We start from the raw sequence: 16,367 nt of genomic DNA, 5'->3' as shown, positions 1-16,367 counted from the left end.
TGTGGGTTTACAAAATTACATTATATACTTAGCCTAGATTAGGCCTAGACTCTGTTGCTAACTATTTTCAAATTTCATGTATGTTTTTATCCATTTTTTGTTGTTGTTGTTGTTTTTTTATTGCATCTCAAAATTACTTTGTGCATGCTGTTAGATTTTGCTGTATCTGGCTGAGCAGTAGTTTGGGTGGCTCGCCAATGTACTAGATTTCTCTAATACATAAAATAAGTAAGCTTGATCAAAGTTCTTGTGGGGAGAAGAATTTATTGAAGGTAGCAGTGTAGCAGTTCTTCAGCAGTGATGTTAGCATGTCATCCTTCATACAATCTTAACCCAAGGTACTGTCTGTGAGACCGGACCTTTATACCTGTTAACAAATGTGCTACAAACAATACAATAACACCCCATGGAGAGACAATGATAGTGTAACCTTTTGGTGACTTGAAAGGATCTCTCCCATGGAGAGCCCATTCAATGACTTGATGTTGACCTAAGAGGCTGATTATATGGGCCAGTTGTTTCACACTATTGTGAACAAAGTACAGTTGCCTACAGTTGATTCCAAATACATCCAACCAAAGTTAATTAAAAACAAATAATCTTTCAATCCCCCCTTTGATCATTTTTGATCACACATAATAGAAAGAACATACAAAACAGTTATAATTTTAGTAGTCATGTACACATGCTGTATACAGGTTCCTTCTTGCAATACTTTTCAGTAATCATGAATACAGAATGCTGCATACAGGCTCCCTTACTTAAGATGACAGAATAAGAGTTCATGGTGAGGTTTGCATTATCTTTAATGCCTAAGTTCTTTTTTTTTATTTTAATGTTGCGATCTTGTGGAAGTGACGAATGTTGTTGTGTTCTGTGGATGTTAAGGCATGTTTATCTAGGTGGCCAGTGCAGTTTGGTCCAAGCGTTGGATATCTTTGCTCATCCTCTGAAACGCTGGGACACCTACAATCACACCAGAGAAAAGGGAAACAAATCTTTCCAAAGAAATAGTTTAAACAAAATATGCCTAATTACCAATATAACTGTCCCTATTTAATGTTGGCAGGACACTACAGTGTTTATCAGTGGTGAAATGTTTATGTCTTCGTCCTCAGGCGACAAGCTAGAGCCTAAAAACTCTAGTCCCACCATATTTGGACTCTGAAAAACACTACTGCCATCTATCCCTCATCTCTAGGCAAATTCACATCAATCCACTCATTGTTTCCCTGTGCCTTAACTGCTGTGTCAGTTACTAAAAGATCCTCAATTGGTCTTTCCCATCTGTATTCTTGTTGCGACACATCAGTTTTTTTAATCTTTACCCATTTGTTGGGCACTAAACCATGGCTCCCTTTTGGAGGTGCCAAAACTTGATTCTTGGCATTGTGTACTGCCAGACTGAGTCTTTCATCAGTTTGGACAAGGCTGTTAGATGTTAGATTTTCAGTGGACATGGGCCGGCCTGTGACATGTTCAAAAGGGCATAGTCCATTTTCCTTGTGGTTTTCCTTAAGGCATCGGTTGTCATCATGTTTTTTTACATCTTCCATTAACAATGATGATTGTTTCCTGGCCAATTCAATTTGAATCTGTTTACTATGTAGAACAGTTTGTGAGTTTTGCTGAAGTTGTCTTAATGCCGCTGCATGTTTACCTCTCTCCTTTACGGCTTGTTTAGCAGCACTGTCTACTAGGACATCCTCTGTGGCTTCAGTTGTTGAGGTTTCATGGAGTCCATCAGCTTTTGGATAAGATGTCACTAGCTGGTGCTGCAGAGAGAGGTTCTTCAGTTTCCCTGTGGCTCCACAGCATTTAGCAGATTCTGTTTTTGTTTGGCTGTCAACTGCTGAAACCTCTTCAACAGGTGGTCGTCATCACTTTGTCTCAGCTTACAATCACGAATCCAGTGTCCTTCCTCGTTGCAATGTCTAAATCTTTCCTGAGTTTTCTCTCTTGAGTGTCTCTGATATTCACTTTTTTCGTATCCCATTGTCCTGTTGTTGTATGACAAGGTTTTGGATTGTAAAACTCTGAGATCGACTTCCTGTGTTCTTTCAATCTTTGCTGACCATTCTACAATCTGCATAAATTTTGTTCCAGTGCTGTCCCAGTCATCATACCTGATTTTAAGAGTTTTAGAAACCTCAGGTTTCAGTCCATTCACAAATATGGTTTTAAAAGGGATGCTAGTGTCTTCACAGAGTTCTTCAATGTTGTTGTTCAAACCAGCATGTTCCATCCAAGTTTGTCTGAAGCGTTCTTCAAATTCTGCAACACTTTCTCCTGTCTTCTGCACACAAGAGGTAATTTTAGCCCAATTAACCTCTGCAGGTTTCAGTTCAAATAAGAAGGTTTGAACCGCTTCCCATCCAGCTTCAATGTTTTCTTGAGATTCACCAATCCTTCTTTCAACACTTTCTGTAAGTCGTTGTTGGTCATTGTCTCTTAAGTTCACATTAACAATCATCACACTGTCCAGTGGATGTAAATTGTAGATTTTCTGCAAGCGTTGAAGAAATTGCCATACTTTCCGTGGTTGCTTGTACACATCTGGCAATTCTTTTGACCATTTGTCAACTTGCTCTGGAGTAGCTGGCTGGTATGTTCTGTATGGAACATATTTCTTTATTACCTTTTTTACTGTGCGAGTTCGTCGTTCACCATCTTCCTCATACTCCTCTTCATTTTCAGTTTTAGTTCTTCTGTTCTTAATAATTACAGGAGCAAGTCTAACCTTCAGTTTGTCCTTTGTAATTTCAGTATGTGTGTTGATATCTGCATCACTGTTATCAGAGCTGCTTGAAGCTTTTGATTCCAGTCGTTTGGAGAGCAAAGTTAACAACTTGTCATTCTGATGTAACAGTCTTTCTTTGTCCTTCTTTACAGTCTGTAATTGTTCAGCCAGTGCTCGAACCTTTGCTTTCTCTGCTTTTTTCTCATGTTGTAATTTGTCAGTTTCACATCTCTGTAGATGCTGTCGAATTTGTTTGAGCAAAATTACAGACAAGCCATCTCTGTTGGTGTATGTCCTTAAGCGCTGCATCTTTCCATAAGCCCTTTTAATGTCCGGCAAAGCCCATAGTCCACTCTCTGAGTACTTGATGCTGTACTTCTGGCAGATGTCATCATGGCACTTCCTCAGTCCCAGCCTTTTGTCCAGATATGCATTCAGATTCTCCAACATCTGATCAATGGTAACATTTGGAGGTTCTGTTCCATGTCTTTCTGTTGTTGGCCTCAATGCATGACTATTGCCTTTGTTTTGTGCAGACTCAGCCATGGCGAATACAGGAAAAGTGCCCTCAGAGGTGTGAAAACAGAACAAAAGGTGTTAGAACTGTTAAAGGTACTTATTCAGATTTAAATTCACAGCAGTCTGTTAGACTGACCATTTTCAGTTACACAGACAAATCATTAGTTTAAAAGCTCAGCTTAGTTTTCAATCTTCCATTTAAAACGAAACATTTACATTCGGGCTAATTTTCCTTGTTTAATGTCTGAATTGAGTTCTAGCTCAGAAGGCTGAATGCCTTTTTCAAATTTGTCCCTTAGACAATTTACATTATATATATATTTTTTTTTTCTGTATTTTTATGGAAGGCAAACAAACTTATAGTTTCATGGTTTTATGCCATCATCTTCTAATTCGGTTTGAACATTAATTTAAATTTACATTAGTGGCTACTGAATTAGCACCCAGTCAAGAATTCCCAATTCTTGCAGCAACATCAGTCCCAATTCTATCTATGACTCCTACAGTCTCTGGAGAAATGGACTAAATTGTTTTTTTTTTTTTTTTTTACACAATTCCTACAAACAAAAAGAGAAAGGACCAAGCTTATGCTTCTACAATCTCTTGATTACTGGTCTAAATTGTTTCTTTCACACAATTCCTACAGACAAAAAGAGAACGGACCAAGCCTCTGCTTCTACAATCTCTTTATGAACGGACTAAATTGTTTCTTAAACAATTCCTACAGATACAAACAGAAAGTACCAAGCCCTTGCTTCTACAGTCTCTTGATTACTGGTCTAAATTGTTTCTTTCACACAATTCCTACAGACAAAAAGAGAACGGAATAAGCCTCTGCTTCTACAATCTCTTTATGAACGGACTAAATTGTTTCTTAAACAATTCCTACAGACATAAAGAGAAAGGACCAAGCCTCTGCTACTACAGTCTCTTGATGAACGGACTAAATTGTTTCTTAAACAATTCCTACAGACTCCAGAGAACAGGATTAAGCCTATAATTACACATCTATGGCTCCTACAGTCTCACGAGAACGGACTAAACCTCTTTCTTGAATGATTCTTATAGACTCAAGAGGACTGGACCAAGCTATAAACACTTTTTCTATAGCTCCTACAGTCTCAGGAGAATTAACTAAATCATTTAAAAGGTTCCTACAGACTCAAGAGAAAGGCCTAAGCCAAACATTTCTTAAACAGTGCTACACTGGTTATTATGGTTACACTACACACATCAAATGATCTGCTTACTTATGAAAAAGTGTTCTTTTAAGTTCTTTTAGAGAGCTGATAGTTTCACTCACCAAATTAGAATCTTTGAGAAAGGATCAAGTTGATTCAAATAACTTATGTCCACAGATGCGGTCTGTTGATCTTCAACACAAAAACTGTAGAATTTCCAAAACTCTTTTGTTCACTTCTTGTTGCAATTGGTGAGTTCTCTTCTTGTCAGTCTCTCCTGGCTGGCTCGCCAAATTGTTAGATTTTGCTGTATCTGGCTGAGCAGTAGTTTGGGTGGCTCGCCAATGTACTAGATTTCTCTAATACATAAAATAAGTAAGCTTGATCAAAGTTCTTGTGGGGAGAAGAATTTATTGAAGGTAGCAGTGTAGCAGTTCTTCAGCAGTGATGTTAGCATGTCATCCTTCATACAATCTTAACCCAAGGTACTGTCTGTGAGACCGGACCTTTATACCTGTTAACAAATGTGCTACAAACAATACAATAACACCCCATGGAGAGACAATGATAGTGTAACCTTTTGGTGACTTGAAAGGATCTCTCCCATGGAGAGCCCATTCAATGACTTGATGTTGACCTAAGAGGCTGATTATATGGGCCAGTTGTTTCACACTATTGTGAACAAAGTACAGTTGCCTACAGTTGATTCCAAATACATCCAACCAAAGTTAATTAAAAACAAATAATCTTTCAATGCGCATTCACTTCGTGCGCTCTGGCGCAGAACCTGCCTCCAGCGTTGCTCTGCTGTGGACGATTTTAAAATTTTGTTACAAAGGTTGCTATCCCATTTTATACAGGAATTGTTCATTTAAAAAAATTAAATAAAATTATATTGTTAGTTTTTACTAAACTACAATCAAGTTCTTGGGATACTGTATAAGATACAAGTTCAGTTTAGGCTATTTAGACATTTTACCATTTCAACTTAACTCCTTTTTTAAAGTCATTTTTATAGTATTGAAATTTAACTCAAGTTAAGTCTAGTATAAAAAGGTTTTAATTGCTTAAATTATTTATATGAATTAATATGTCATCATGACTTTTTCATCATATCAGGACAGGAGCCACTATCAGGGGAGTCAAAAGATAATTACATCATCATTAGAGTTGCCAGTTAACTTCAGAAATGGAAAATAAGGGCTAATTGAGATTCTTTCTTTTATTCTTTATTTATAATGTTTATTCTTGTAGAAAATAAGTGTTTATTCTTTGAGAAAATAAGAAGGAATAAGGGATTATTCAAATATTTGTAAATGTACAATAATATAGGCCTATATCTGCATGCAGTTAAAAAGTTATCATATTTGTTTTGCTTCAGCCATTTATGTAGGCTATAATTATTCTAAAAATAATAATAATAATGTCATTTAAAAAATGCAATCGGCCTGAGTAAATTTTGCCATTATTGAATTGGGGTAGTAATTTAGGAGGTGAAAATACTGTGAAATTACAAATGGCATGGAATTTTTAAAGAATAACAACTGAAGGTCTATGAAACGTTAGTCATAAAGCATTTTTTTTAAACAATGGCACTTATAGTTTTGAACTGAAATATTATGTCAATCACATAGCCTGTGAATAAACAAAATGCATACTTTTCAATGAAAGAACCTAGAGTCTGTAGGTCGCTTCTGGTGTTTGGATTTGTACTGTACTTCCAAGTTTAAGAATAGCCTATTAAGAATTCTTTTTTTTTTTAACTCTCTATTTAACAGCATTAACTTACAATGAAATATGTCTTCCTTCAAGTAGACTGAATGTTTTCCTGCCTTGCTAAATGGGCTCATGATCAATAAGTTGTTTGAGCCTCAAACTGTTTTTTTTTTAAATCAAACTGCAGAAGGTGAACCTGGATGAGTTAGTGCGAGTCGCGATCAATTTGAAGCTGGAGCAGATGCAGAGGATTCCGCTTGGTTTTAAAGCCTTCCTCAAATGCCTACGTTCACAAATAAAAAAAATGATTTAAGCTAAATTTATGATTTATTATCAATTGATAGTTTGTTATTATTGTGGTCTGGTGAAAATAATATGGGCTGCAAGAAAATAATAAATAAAAAGAGTAGGGCTGCTGTGAGTGCAGACATAATATTTCAACCCAGTAGTATGACAAAATACTGTTCAAAACACCAAAAAACAGACCGAATTCAGTTCAGCTGTTGCGTTAATTTTATTTTGCTGCCTCCATACAATATTTTTTACAGTGTGAATACATATTCTCACAGAATTTAGCCTATTCATTACCAATATATTGAACCATCTCTTTGCGTTTTTTAAATCCCAAACAGAGTCCAGAAATCAGTAAAGTATCCGTCTATGAACATGTTTTATAGGCTATTTTAAATTTGGGAAATACACATGCGTTACAGACATGACAAAAAAGACTTTTTGGGAGACAATATATTTTGTAGACTTTCTGTGATTTACAATGCACAAACCAGAAGCAACAACATCTGCAGAGAAGGGTTGTCCATTCTCAAAACATGAAATATCAATTTTATTTCAATTTTCATTTTTGTGTTTCAGAGGAAAAATCAGTGTGTTAAGGTATCTCTCCATTACGGATCATTCTGAAAGCAGAATATATGCAAATGCATATAAAATGTTTTAAAAACTTTAACAGGGATGCCTAGAGGGTATTTAATAGGTCTTTACCTCCACATAAGATTTTTCTAGTTCTAGTCATTATTCAACTAATCACAGGTTTATATAAAATTTACATCTATGATCCAGCCTTATATATTTTCCATGCTCAAGCACATGCATTATGTTTGCCACAAAGCACAGGCAGAAGTAGCTTAATAATTGTGAAAAAGGAGACATTTTATTTAATAATTAATAAACTAATGTTTTCTTGTCGGCTACAAGATGAAATTCAAGGTGCTGACTCTCTCCACATGGACGTGAGAAATGCAACCTTCACAGATTACATAATGATTTTGTTTTGAATTGATTAGTTTAAAAGTAGACATTTCAAGCTTTCTGTAGATATATTTCTCATGTAGCCTATGTGAGACTGCCCAATTTTAAGTTATTTCATTATTAGGAAAAAAATCAAGATCGATAGTGTGCCTCCCTGCCATGCATGTGCATGAATTTTTTTTGCACAAACACTAGAATATGAATAATAATCCACATTTTGCATATGCATTACAAAGTAAATCATTTTTAACATGCAATTATCCGGAAAAAAAAAATTAAAAAAAAGATTTGTAATGAAGATAAAATATGTAAAGAAATATGAATAGATGCGTGCAGCGCAGATCTTGCACTCTGATATTTTAAAGGAATATGATATACACCATCATTTAAATGCGGCTGTATTTATCTTTATTTTTTTTTAGGGTACTTTACTTAAATTATATGAAAGCAAGTAAAGAAGTCTCCCTTTAAAATCACTGAAGTTGTCAATTAATAAAGCTTTTTTTTGTACATCATGTGCATTTTGTTGATTATAATGAGAGAACTTGAGATTAAATGTGAGGACGTTTTATTAATCAGTCCATTCTTTAGAATTCAATGATTTAGCTAAATTGTGCATGTTTAATTTATTCGTTTCTTGTTTTAATTAGGCCTAAATAACGGGAGCGAATTTATACAGTGCTCACGTTTTACTAAAATAAAATAATTTATAAAAGCATGCAACAATTTCTTAATCAGTGTACATACAAATATCTGTCAAAATAAAGGACAGTTAACAAAAAACAAGGTAGTCAATGACAAAAATGCATGTTATTTTATTAAAGGAATTTTAAAAAATAAATTGAAATATAGGCCTAATATGTGAGAATATTGGATATTAATATAGGCTACCACTTTTAATGCTTCGATGCAAAGTAAACCACAATTTCTTTAGAATAATATAACACATAATTCATATTATATAACTAATACTGCACACCTATTAAATGAATCAAATTTTAAATATGGTGTAATACTGTGTAGCTTAGAGAAAATATATGCACAGGCTCATTGGCTTAACCTTTATCCTGCTTGAATTCGTTCTAAGAAACAAACATAATTTCATAAGTACTAAACTTTCATCTGTGAATATTAAATATTTTAACTACAGTGTTTTTCTTTCATTTTCCCGACTGCAGCTGTCAAATGTACTTTGTAGACGCGGTGGCAGAAAGCTCATTTGGGTTGCCCACCTACTGTACATTAGTTAACATGAACTAACAATAAAAAATATTTACAAAGCATTTAGTAAGCTTAATTTCAACATTAACTAATAGACTACATTACTAAAATCAAAAGTTGTATGTGTTAACCATAATGCACTGAACTTACATTTTTATTAACCAACACTAGTTACTTATCTTACTTAAGTTGCTACCTATATTTGTAACAAACAAAATAACATTAGGGTTCAAAAGTACTGACATTTTAAAGATATGACAATACCAGCATTTCTCCCTAGCATTTTGAGAGCTGTTGAATGGATTCTTAAATACCTCTTTTTGGCCAACGTGTTAATGTGCTCAACATATGTGATTGGATACAATGATCATCGCATCAAAAACAAGTTGTAAATACACATCTTTCACAAGCTTCACAGAGCACTTACACCAATAAACATGTTAGCATTTGAAAGCAGGCATCTATCGGCGGATCAGTCTATGGCCAATCAGAGGTGTTTAAGAATCCACTCAACATACTAGGGGGAAATGCAGGTATCGTCAGATTTTCTAAATTTCAGTATATATTTGGACTTGAAATCAGTACTTTTGACAACCTTTTAACATACTGGAATAATTTTTTCTGAATTTAAAATATAGTTCCTTCTAAATTTCCATTTAGATAAAAACACAGCACTGCGTGTATACATTTTTTTTGTAACATTTCATCAGCAGTATGTTTTAAATAAAATAAGTTCACTAGTCATGTGTTCTTTCATCTTTTCTTCATTATTCACAAATTACATAAAAATTATTGTCCAAAAAATAAATAAATAAATACATTAATGTCACTGAGTAAAGCTCACCAATCCTTGGTCTATTTTTTAGCTTCAAAGATTGTGTGCTTTGAGCTGGTTGGTTTGATTCATATCATAGAACTTTTTAATGTTCTAAAATCCCTATCGAGAAAATGAACGTGGAAAAATACTTTCAGAAAAAACATGGCAATAGAACAATAGATTTCATTGCAAAACATTTGTCATGTGGACAATTCTCCAGTGAATCTTGTCTATCATTAAGAGGACAAGGATGAACCTCTCTCATTCAAATCCAATCAATATATATCCACAACACCTCACGATGGATGGCAGGTGTGACCTCGGCAGCTCTCGAATGGAATCAAATGTAAAGAAAATCAATACGGTGAGAATCAACAACAGGGAACGAGGGGTGACAGTCTTTAGTTAACTGATGCTTCTGGCTCGGCCCACGCAATTCGACAACAAAGTCGTTGCCTGACTTGCTCATCCTGTCCCCAGCTTTTTACGCTAACTGGCTATGACAACTATGACACAAGCAGTCACATCCGTGTACCATTTCAGTTTGTATCCTGAGCAATTTACCTTCCCCAGTGGATACCAAAGTGACACAGCGGCATTATTTCTCCCCTCTGCAGTATGTAACAAAGCCATCTACAGGTGCATCTCAATAAATTTAAATGTAATGGAAAAGTTCATTTATTTCAGTAATTCAACTCAAATTGTTAAACTTGTGTAATAAATAAATTCAATGAACACAGACTGAAGTAGTTTAAGTCTTTGGTTCTTTTAATTGTCATGATTTTGGCTCACATTTAACAAAAACCCACCAATTCACTATCTTAACAAATTAGAATATAGTGACATGCCAATCAGCTAATCAACTCAAAACACCTGCAAAGGTTTCCTCAGTTTGGTTCACTAGGCTACACAATCATGGGTAAGACTGCTGATCTGACAGTTGTCCAGAAGACAATCATTGACACCCTTCATAAGGAGCGTAAGCCACAAAGATCCATTGCCAAAGAAGCTGGCTGTATCCAAGCATGTTAACAGAAAGAACCGAGAGAACCGCAGCCTTATGAGGATTGTCAAACAAAATTGATTCAAGAATTTGAGTGAACTTAAGAAATGGACTAAGGCTGGGGTCAAGGCATACAGATGTGTCAAGGAATGTGGCTACAGTTGTCATATTCCTCTTGTTAAGCCACTCCTTAACCACAGAAAACGTCAGAGGCAGCTTATCTGGGCTAAGGAGAAAAAGAACTGGACTGTTGCCCGGTGGTCCAAAGTCCTCTTTTCAGATGAGAGCAAGTTTTGTATTTCATTTGGAAACCAAGGTCCTAGAGTCTGGAGGAAGGATGGAGATGCCCATAGCCTAAGTTGCTTGAAGTCCAGTGCTAGGTTTCCACAGTCTGTGATGATTTGGGGTGCAATGTCACCTGCTGGTGCTGGTCCATTTTGTTTTTTGATGTCAGTGCACCCGTTTACCAAGAAATTTTGGACCACTTCATGCTTCCTTCCTTCTGCTGACTAGGTGTTTGAAGATGCTGATTTCATTAAGTGAATGGTGGGTTATTGTTAAATGTGAACCAAAATCATCACAATTAAATGTGAACAGCCAGCTTCTTTGGTAAGGAATGTTTGTGTCCTTCCCTCCTTGTACAAGGTGTCGATGAATGTCTTGTGGACAAATGTTAGATCAGCGGTCTTCCCCATAATTGTGTAGCCTAGTGAATGAAACTGAGGCCCCATCCACACGGAGACGTGTTTCGCTGTATACACATACGTTTTGTATCGTAAAGGTGTTTCGTCCACACAAATCCAGCATTTTTGGGAGAGTGAAAACGATATTTTATGAAACCGGGTCCCAGAGTGGGTAAATTAGAAAATGCCACCTTAGTGTTTTCGTGTGGACAGCCCCTAGTCAGACACCTTTACGTCACATAACAGCAACAAAAACATGAACACACACTGAACAATTGTCTTTTTATTAACTAACATTAACACAGATTAATAAATGTATTGTTCAATGTTCGTTTGTGTTTATGAGCATAGTCCCGGTCTTCTCTGTTTTTAGTGTATCTCTGTATTAGAATTCCAGTGCCACATGCTGGTCTGGCATGTATACTACATATTTTTGTGGTTTTGTGTGGACATGGATATTTCTTAAGATGGAGGTAAAAAAAAAAGACTGGATTGGGGTAAGCGCCGTCCTAGTGTGGACGTAACCTGAGAAACCATTTTGAAGGCTCAGGAAACCTTTGCAAGTGTTTTGAGTTGATTAGCTGATTGGCATGTCACCATATTGTAATTTGTTGAGATAGTGAATTGGTGGGTTTGTTGTTTAATGTGTGCCAAAATCATGACAATTAAAAGAACCAAAGAATTAAACTACTTCAGTCTGTCGGCATAGAATTTATTTAATACACAAGTTTCACAATTTGAGTTGAATTACTGAAATAAATCAACTTTAACATGACATTCTAATTTATTGAGATCCACCTGTATTTATTCAATGAGTCAAATTGTGCACATTTGAAGCACAGACCCAAACCACTGCTGTTAACTGCCACTGACATTATCTATTCTGTCTAAATATTCTGTCAAAAGTCAAGTGAGTCATGAAAAACATGTTATATATAGACATTACACAGCTGCATGTGCATCTAATAAGTTGCTAGACTGTTTAACCTCATAAGACAAATAAAGTTAGTAGCTCATCCCACATCCACATGCCCCCAGGAGTCTTAGAGATATTATCTTCTGGTTCAATCTATAGGTTTCGGGTCGTACCCGGTACCCCGTCACTCTCAGTGGCCTCTGTTGAGTTGAATAATCCCTGGTGCAGCGGTGGATAAAACAGACGTACAAGGATGGATTGAGCCCATGAGAGCAATTGTACAACGCTCTCTACACACAAATGTGCTGATACAGGCTATCCAACAGCCAGACAGATGCTGACATACATACTGAAATGAGCACGGAGCAGTGATGGGGGAACGTACTGGGACATGCCATGCAGGACTGGAAATTTAGAAACAAAAACAAAGAAAGAGAAATGATAGAAATAAAGTACTAGTTGTTAGAAAAGAAAATACTGGGGTTGAATGATTTATTACATTTGGTTGCATTAACAGTAACTTGTCTGACTGCATTATTTTTCAGCAGAATATTCAGCCAAGGTGCTGCACCACTAGCAAATGTAAAAAATAAATGATTTTTTAGCTGAGTGTGAAAGACTAGGTGTTGCAAAATAATACAAAAGATAACAATGCATCTTTTTATTGTTTTGTCCCTTTTTTGCACGTGTGTTTTAATGTAGATAACAACCCTCTACATTGCGAGTAAATCACTACCATAAGTGACTAAATCTTCACTCTGGGTGACTAAATGATGTCTGAAATTAGCCAATTGCTAATAAATTCTCAGATTTTACTCGCCAGTGTGTGAGTTGGAGGCTAAGTATAAGTTTAGCACAGATATGTTAACTCGCCAAACACAGAGCGCTTCAGAGTTCCACTCTTCATCTAGTGATCTATGTTGTTTTATTAATTTAACTGAATGGATGTGCAATACACCTGTATTTGACGTACCGTAGACTATGTAGTGTGAAGGCACACGCCTTGCCATCGCTTTGTCTCACACACACGCAGAGAGAGAGAGAGAGAGAGAGAATTGACATGCTACATGTAAACGATATTCTTTAATGTTTTTTCCAGTCAAAATGGCGTAGCCTTTGGCATTATTTAGCTTATAAAAACTGCCTGGTTTTCAGGTAGTGGGTGGAGCTAATGCGCAAACGGCAATTTCATTGGATGGCGCTCAACTATTATCATCCCAGTTTTGATTTTAGCAAATCAGTAATATTCATGAATTCAGCAGCTCAATAGTCCTTAATGCATTTTGTAATTCTTATTAGTAGAATTCGTATTATCATTATATTTTTGTTAGTTTTTTAGGAAAATACCCCCAAGTTTTCTCATAGACTTCCATACCAATTTTTTTTTTTTTTTTTTTAATGCAGGGTCTGTAATGCAATACCTATGTGCTCCACAAGGGCTAGTGCTAAGATGCTTTCATCATCACACGTAAACTAAACTTGTCCAGCAGTTGGTAGGAACAAACATAAATCTATTAATTATTTTTAAGCTGAAGTCAGGATTAGTCTGTATGGCCTGAATAAAGCGAATCAGTATCTTACCAGTACACTTTTGATGGATGACGATTGTAATGGATGTAAAGATAAAATTGTAGATGGCAAAAATTCTTCTGTATGCTTTCTATATTTATATAATTTAATGTAGGCCTAGTTAACTCCGTTTTTCTACAGATGCATGAACACATATAGGGTGTACTCACACTAGGCATGGCTACCTTGAACCGAGCCCCAGTGCAATTATTACATTTATTTAAAAGTGTAGTATAGTAGTAGTAATAGAATATGTTTGAGGTCGTAATGATGACAGTAGTGCACACAAAATAGTATTTGTTAGCGGTCACACTGCATGCATACCGCGATCGAGCCCAACCGAACTGGGCCCTTGCCCACCTCTTCCAACCAGGCCATGGCCAGCTAAACAAACCTCACCCGATCGTGGCACTGATCGCTCACACTAGTCAAACGAATCAGGCTTTGGGGGTCAAATTGCCTAGTGAGAGTACACCCTTAATAATCATTTTATACAAGTTTAGTAAAGCAATAAGTTGCTTACTTTTTAGACATAATATTGCTTGTTCTTGGAAAATAGTTCCAAACAAAGATCACAGCACTGTTTTGCATCTCTGAGCAATGTTTTCTTATTGAATGAATCAGCTTTTTGAATATATCAGTTGAATAAATGATTCAGTGATTCACTCATTAACAAGTTCAAATGCTTGGTTTCTGAATGAATCAGCCATTTGAATGAATCGATTGAATCTCAATGACTCACTCATTAACATTCATTTGCTGTTTTAATTTCACATTTCAACTTTTTATTTCATGTTTTCAATTATTTGAGATATCAGTATTCAACGTTTTATGTTAAAAACAAAACAGTAAGCCTATTTATGCATCTGTAACTGCAGGTTAAATTCATCAATGTCCCCGCTAAAAAACATTAAACTGTAGACTGTAAATGCTATTTCAGATGCAGATTCAAGAAATGTTTTCTTATGTTGGAATGAAAAACTCGGATGAAGTGCTTCTTATTCTTACCCAAAAATACAAAATGGAAGAAATAGTTAAAACTGAACACAATCTTGCTACTCAAGCTGTGTATGAACATTGGGGATGTGACAAGACACTTATCCCATGAGACAAGACACGAGACTGGGTTCACGAGAACGAGATGAGATTTTTAAACTTTTTTAAAGAAATAATCAATGATGAAATACATAGGGAAAAACTGTTTTTTATTCAACTACAAAACACAAAATGCAAAGAAATGTAGGTGCATTTTTAAATCAAATTGTACTTTGTGAAATTAAACATATACCGGTATTTTAATAATAATAATAATAATAGTCCCTGAGGAGAAAAGTCGGACAGGGTTGTTGATGAGATCCGCACCCTAATTCAGTTACAGAGTAATCAGGGAATTGGTATCTTCGGAGGCAATCCTAAGAGAGAAGGTAGAAGAGGAGTTAGTCCTAATAGTTAGCAAACAGGAATGATCTTGTCGTGAACGTGGCCGGACGATGACTGGGTGCGTGTGTGTGGCTTATATGGTGCAGCGCTGTCCGGTACTCAGGGGGAAGCTGGAGTTTGTAGGTGACCGGATTGATCTGCTGGGTGATGGTGAATGGGCCAATGAATCTGGGACTAAGCTTGCGGCAGGGTAGATGCAGGCGGATGTCCCAGGTAGACAGCCAGACCTTCTGACCGGGTTGGTACTGGGGGGCCTCGGACCGGCGAAGGTCAGCTGCCATCCTGCGTCTGCGAAGCGCCCATTGTAACTGATGATGAGCCGCGTCCCAGACCCTTTCGCTCTCTTGGAACCAGTAGTTGACTGCGGGAACATCAGAGGGCTCTCCTGACCAGGGGAATAGAGGTGGCTGGTAGCCGAGTACGCACTGGAAGGGTGTGAGTCCGGTGGTGGGTTGACGGAGGGAGTTCTGTGCGTACTCGGCCCACCCCAGGAATTGGATCCAGGAGTTCTGGTGGCCGTGACAAAAGGTACGGAGGAAGCGTCCGATCTCCTTGACCTTCCTCTCCGTCTGCCCGTTGGACTGTGGTTGATAGCCGGAGGACAGGCTGATGGCCACCCCTAGGAAGGAGTGAAACGCTCTCCATACCCGGGAGATGAACTGGGGGCCCCGATCCGACACAATGTCCTCTGGGATCCCGAAGTACCTGAAGACATGGTTAAACATCAGTTCTGCCATTTCCATGGCAGTGGGAAGACTCTTCAGAGGAAGAAGACGACAAGCTTTAGAAAATCAATCCAAAATTACTAGAATACATGTGTTATTGTCAGAGGGTGGAAGGTACGTGATGAAATCCACCCCTAGGTGTGACCATGGGCGATTGGGAACGGGCAGAGGATGGAGTTTGCCAGATGGTAGATGGCGAGGACTCTTGGACATGGCGCAGCTGGTACATCAACTCACGTACCTTCTGACATCCGAGGCCATGTTGGGCCACCAGAAGCGTTCCCGTAGCAACGAGAGGGTTTCATTGACCCCTGGGTGACTAGTGCCAAGTGATGTATGGGTGGAGTGGATGAGTGGAGTGCGCCGTGTCCTGGGGATGTACTGGTGTCCTGGTGGGCAACCCGGCGGGGTGTTGTTAGGAGCCTCGGCAGGAGGTCTCAGCTGACTAGGTGATAGGGGCGACTATGACCTTGTCCTGGAGGATGGGTTCAGGGTCTTCTGACCTTTCTTCGGGTGCATAACATCTGGATAGAGCATCGGCCTTTACGTTTTTTTACCCCTGGGCGGTAGG

At 37.3% G+C, this 16,367-nt stretch overlaps 2 protein-coding genes across 2 annotated transcripts in view; both read right to left on the bottom strand.

Moving 5' to 3' along the window:
• Positions 1 to 16,367, bottom strand: part of LOC113064079 (neurexin-2-like) — a 333,624-nt gene that overhangs the window by 280,180 nt on the left and 37,077 nt on the right. The gene's annotated exons all lie outside the window — the stretch shown is intronic.
• Positions 595 to 4,935, bottom strand: LOC113064080 (uncharacterized). Its single transcript, XM_026234622.1, has one exon. It carries the CDS (start codon positions 3,284 to 3,286, stop codon positions 1,793 to 1,795), a length of 1,494 nt encoding a protein of 497 aa, XP_026090407.1. The 5' UTR covers positions 3,287 to 4,935; the 3' UTR covers positions 595 to 1,792.

Source organism: Carassius auratus, chromosome 46 (assembly GCF_003368295.1).
Source record: "Carassius auratus strain Wakin chromosome 46, ASM336829v1, whole genome shotgun sequence".
Classification (NCBI taxonomy): domain Eukaryota; kingdom Metazoa; phylum Chordata; class Actinopteri; order Cypriniformes; family Cyprinidae; genus Carassius; species Carassius auratus.
Note: the sequence above shows the minus strand (reverse complement) of the source record. Positions and strands in the feature narration are given on the sequence as shown.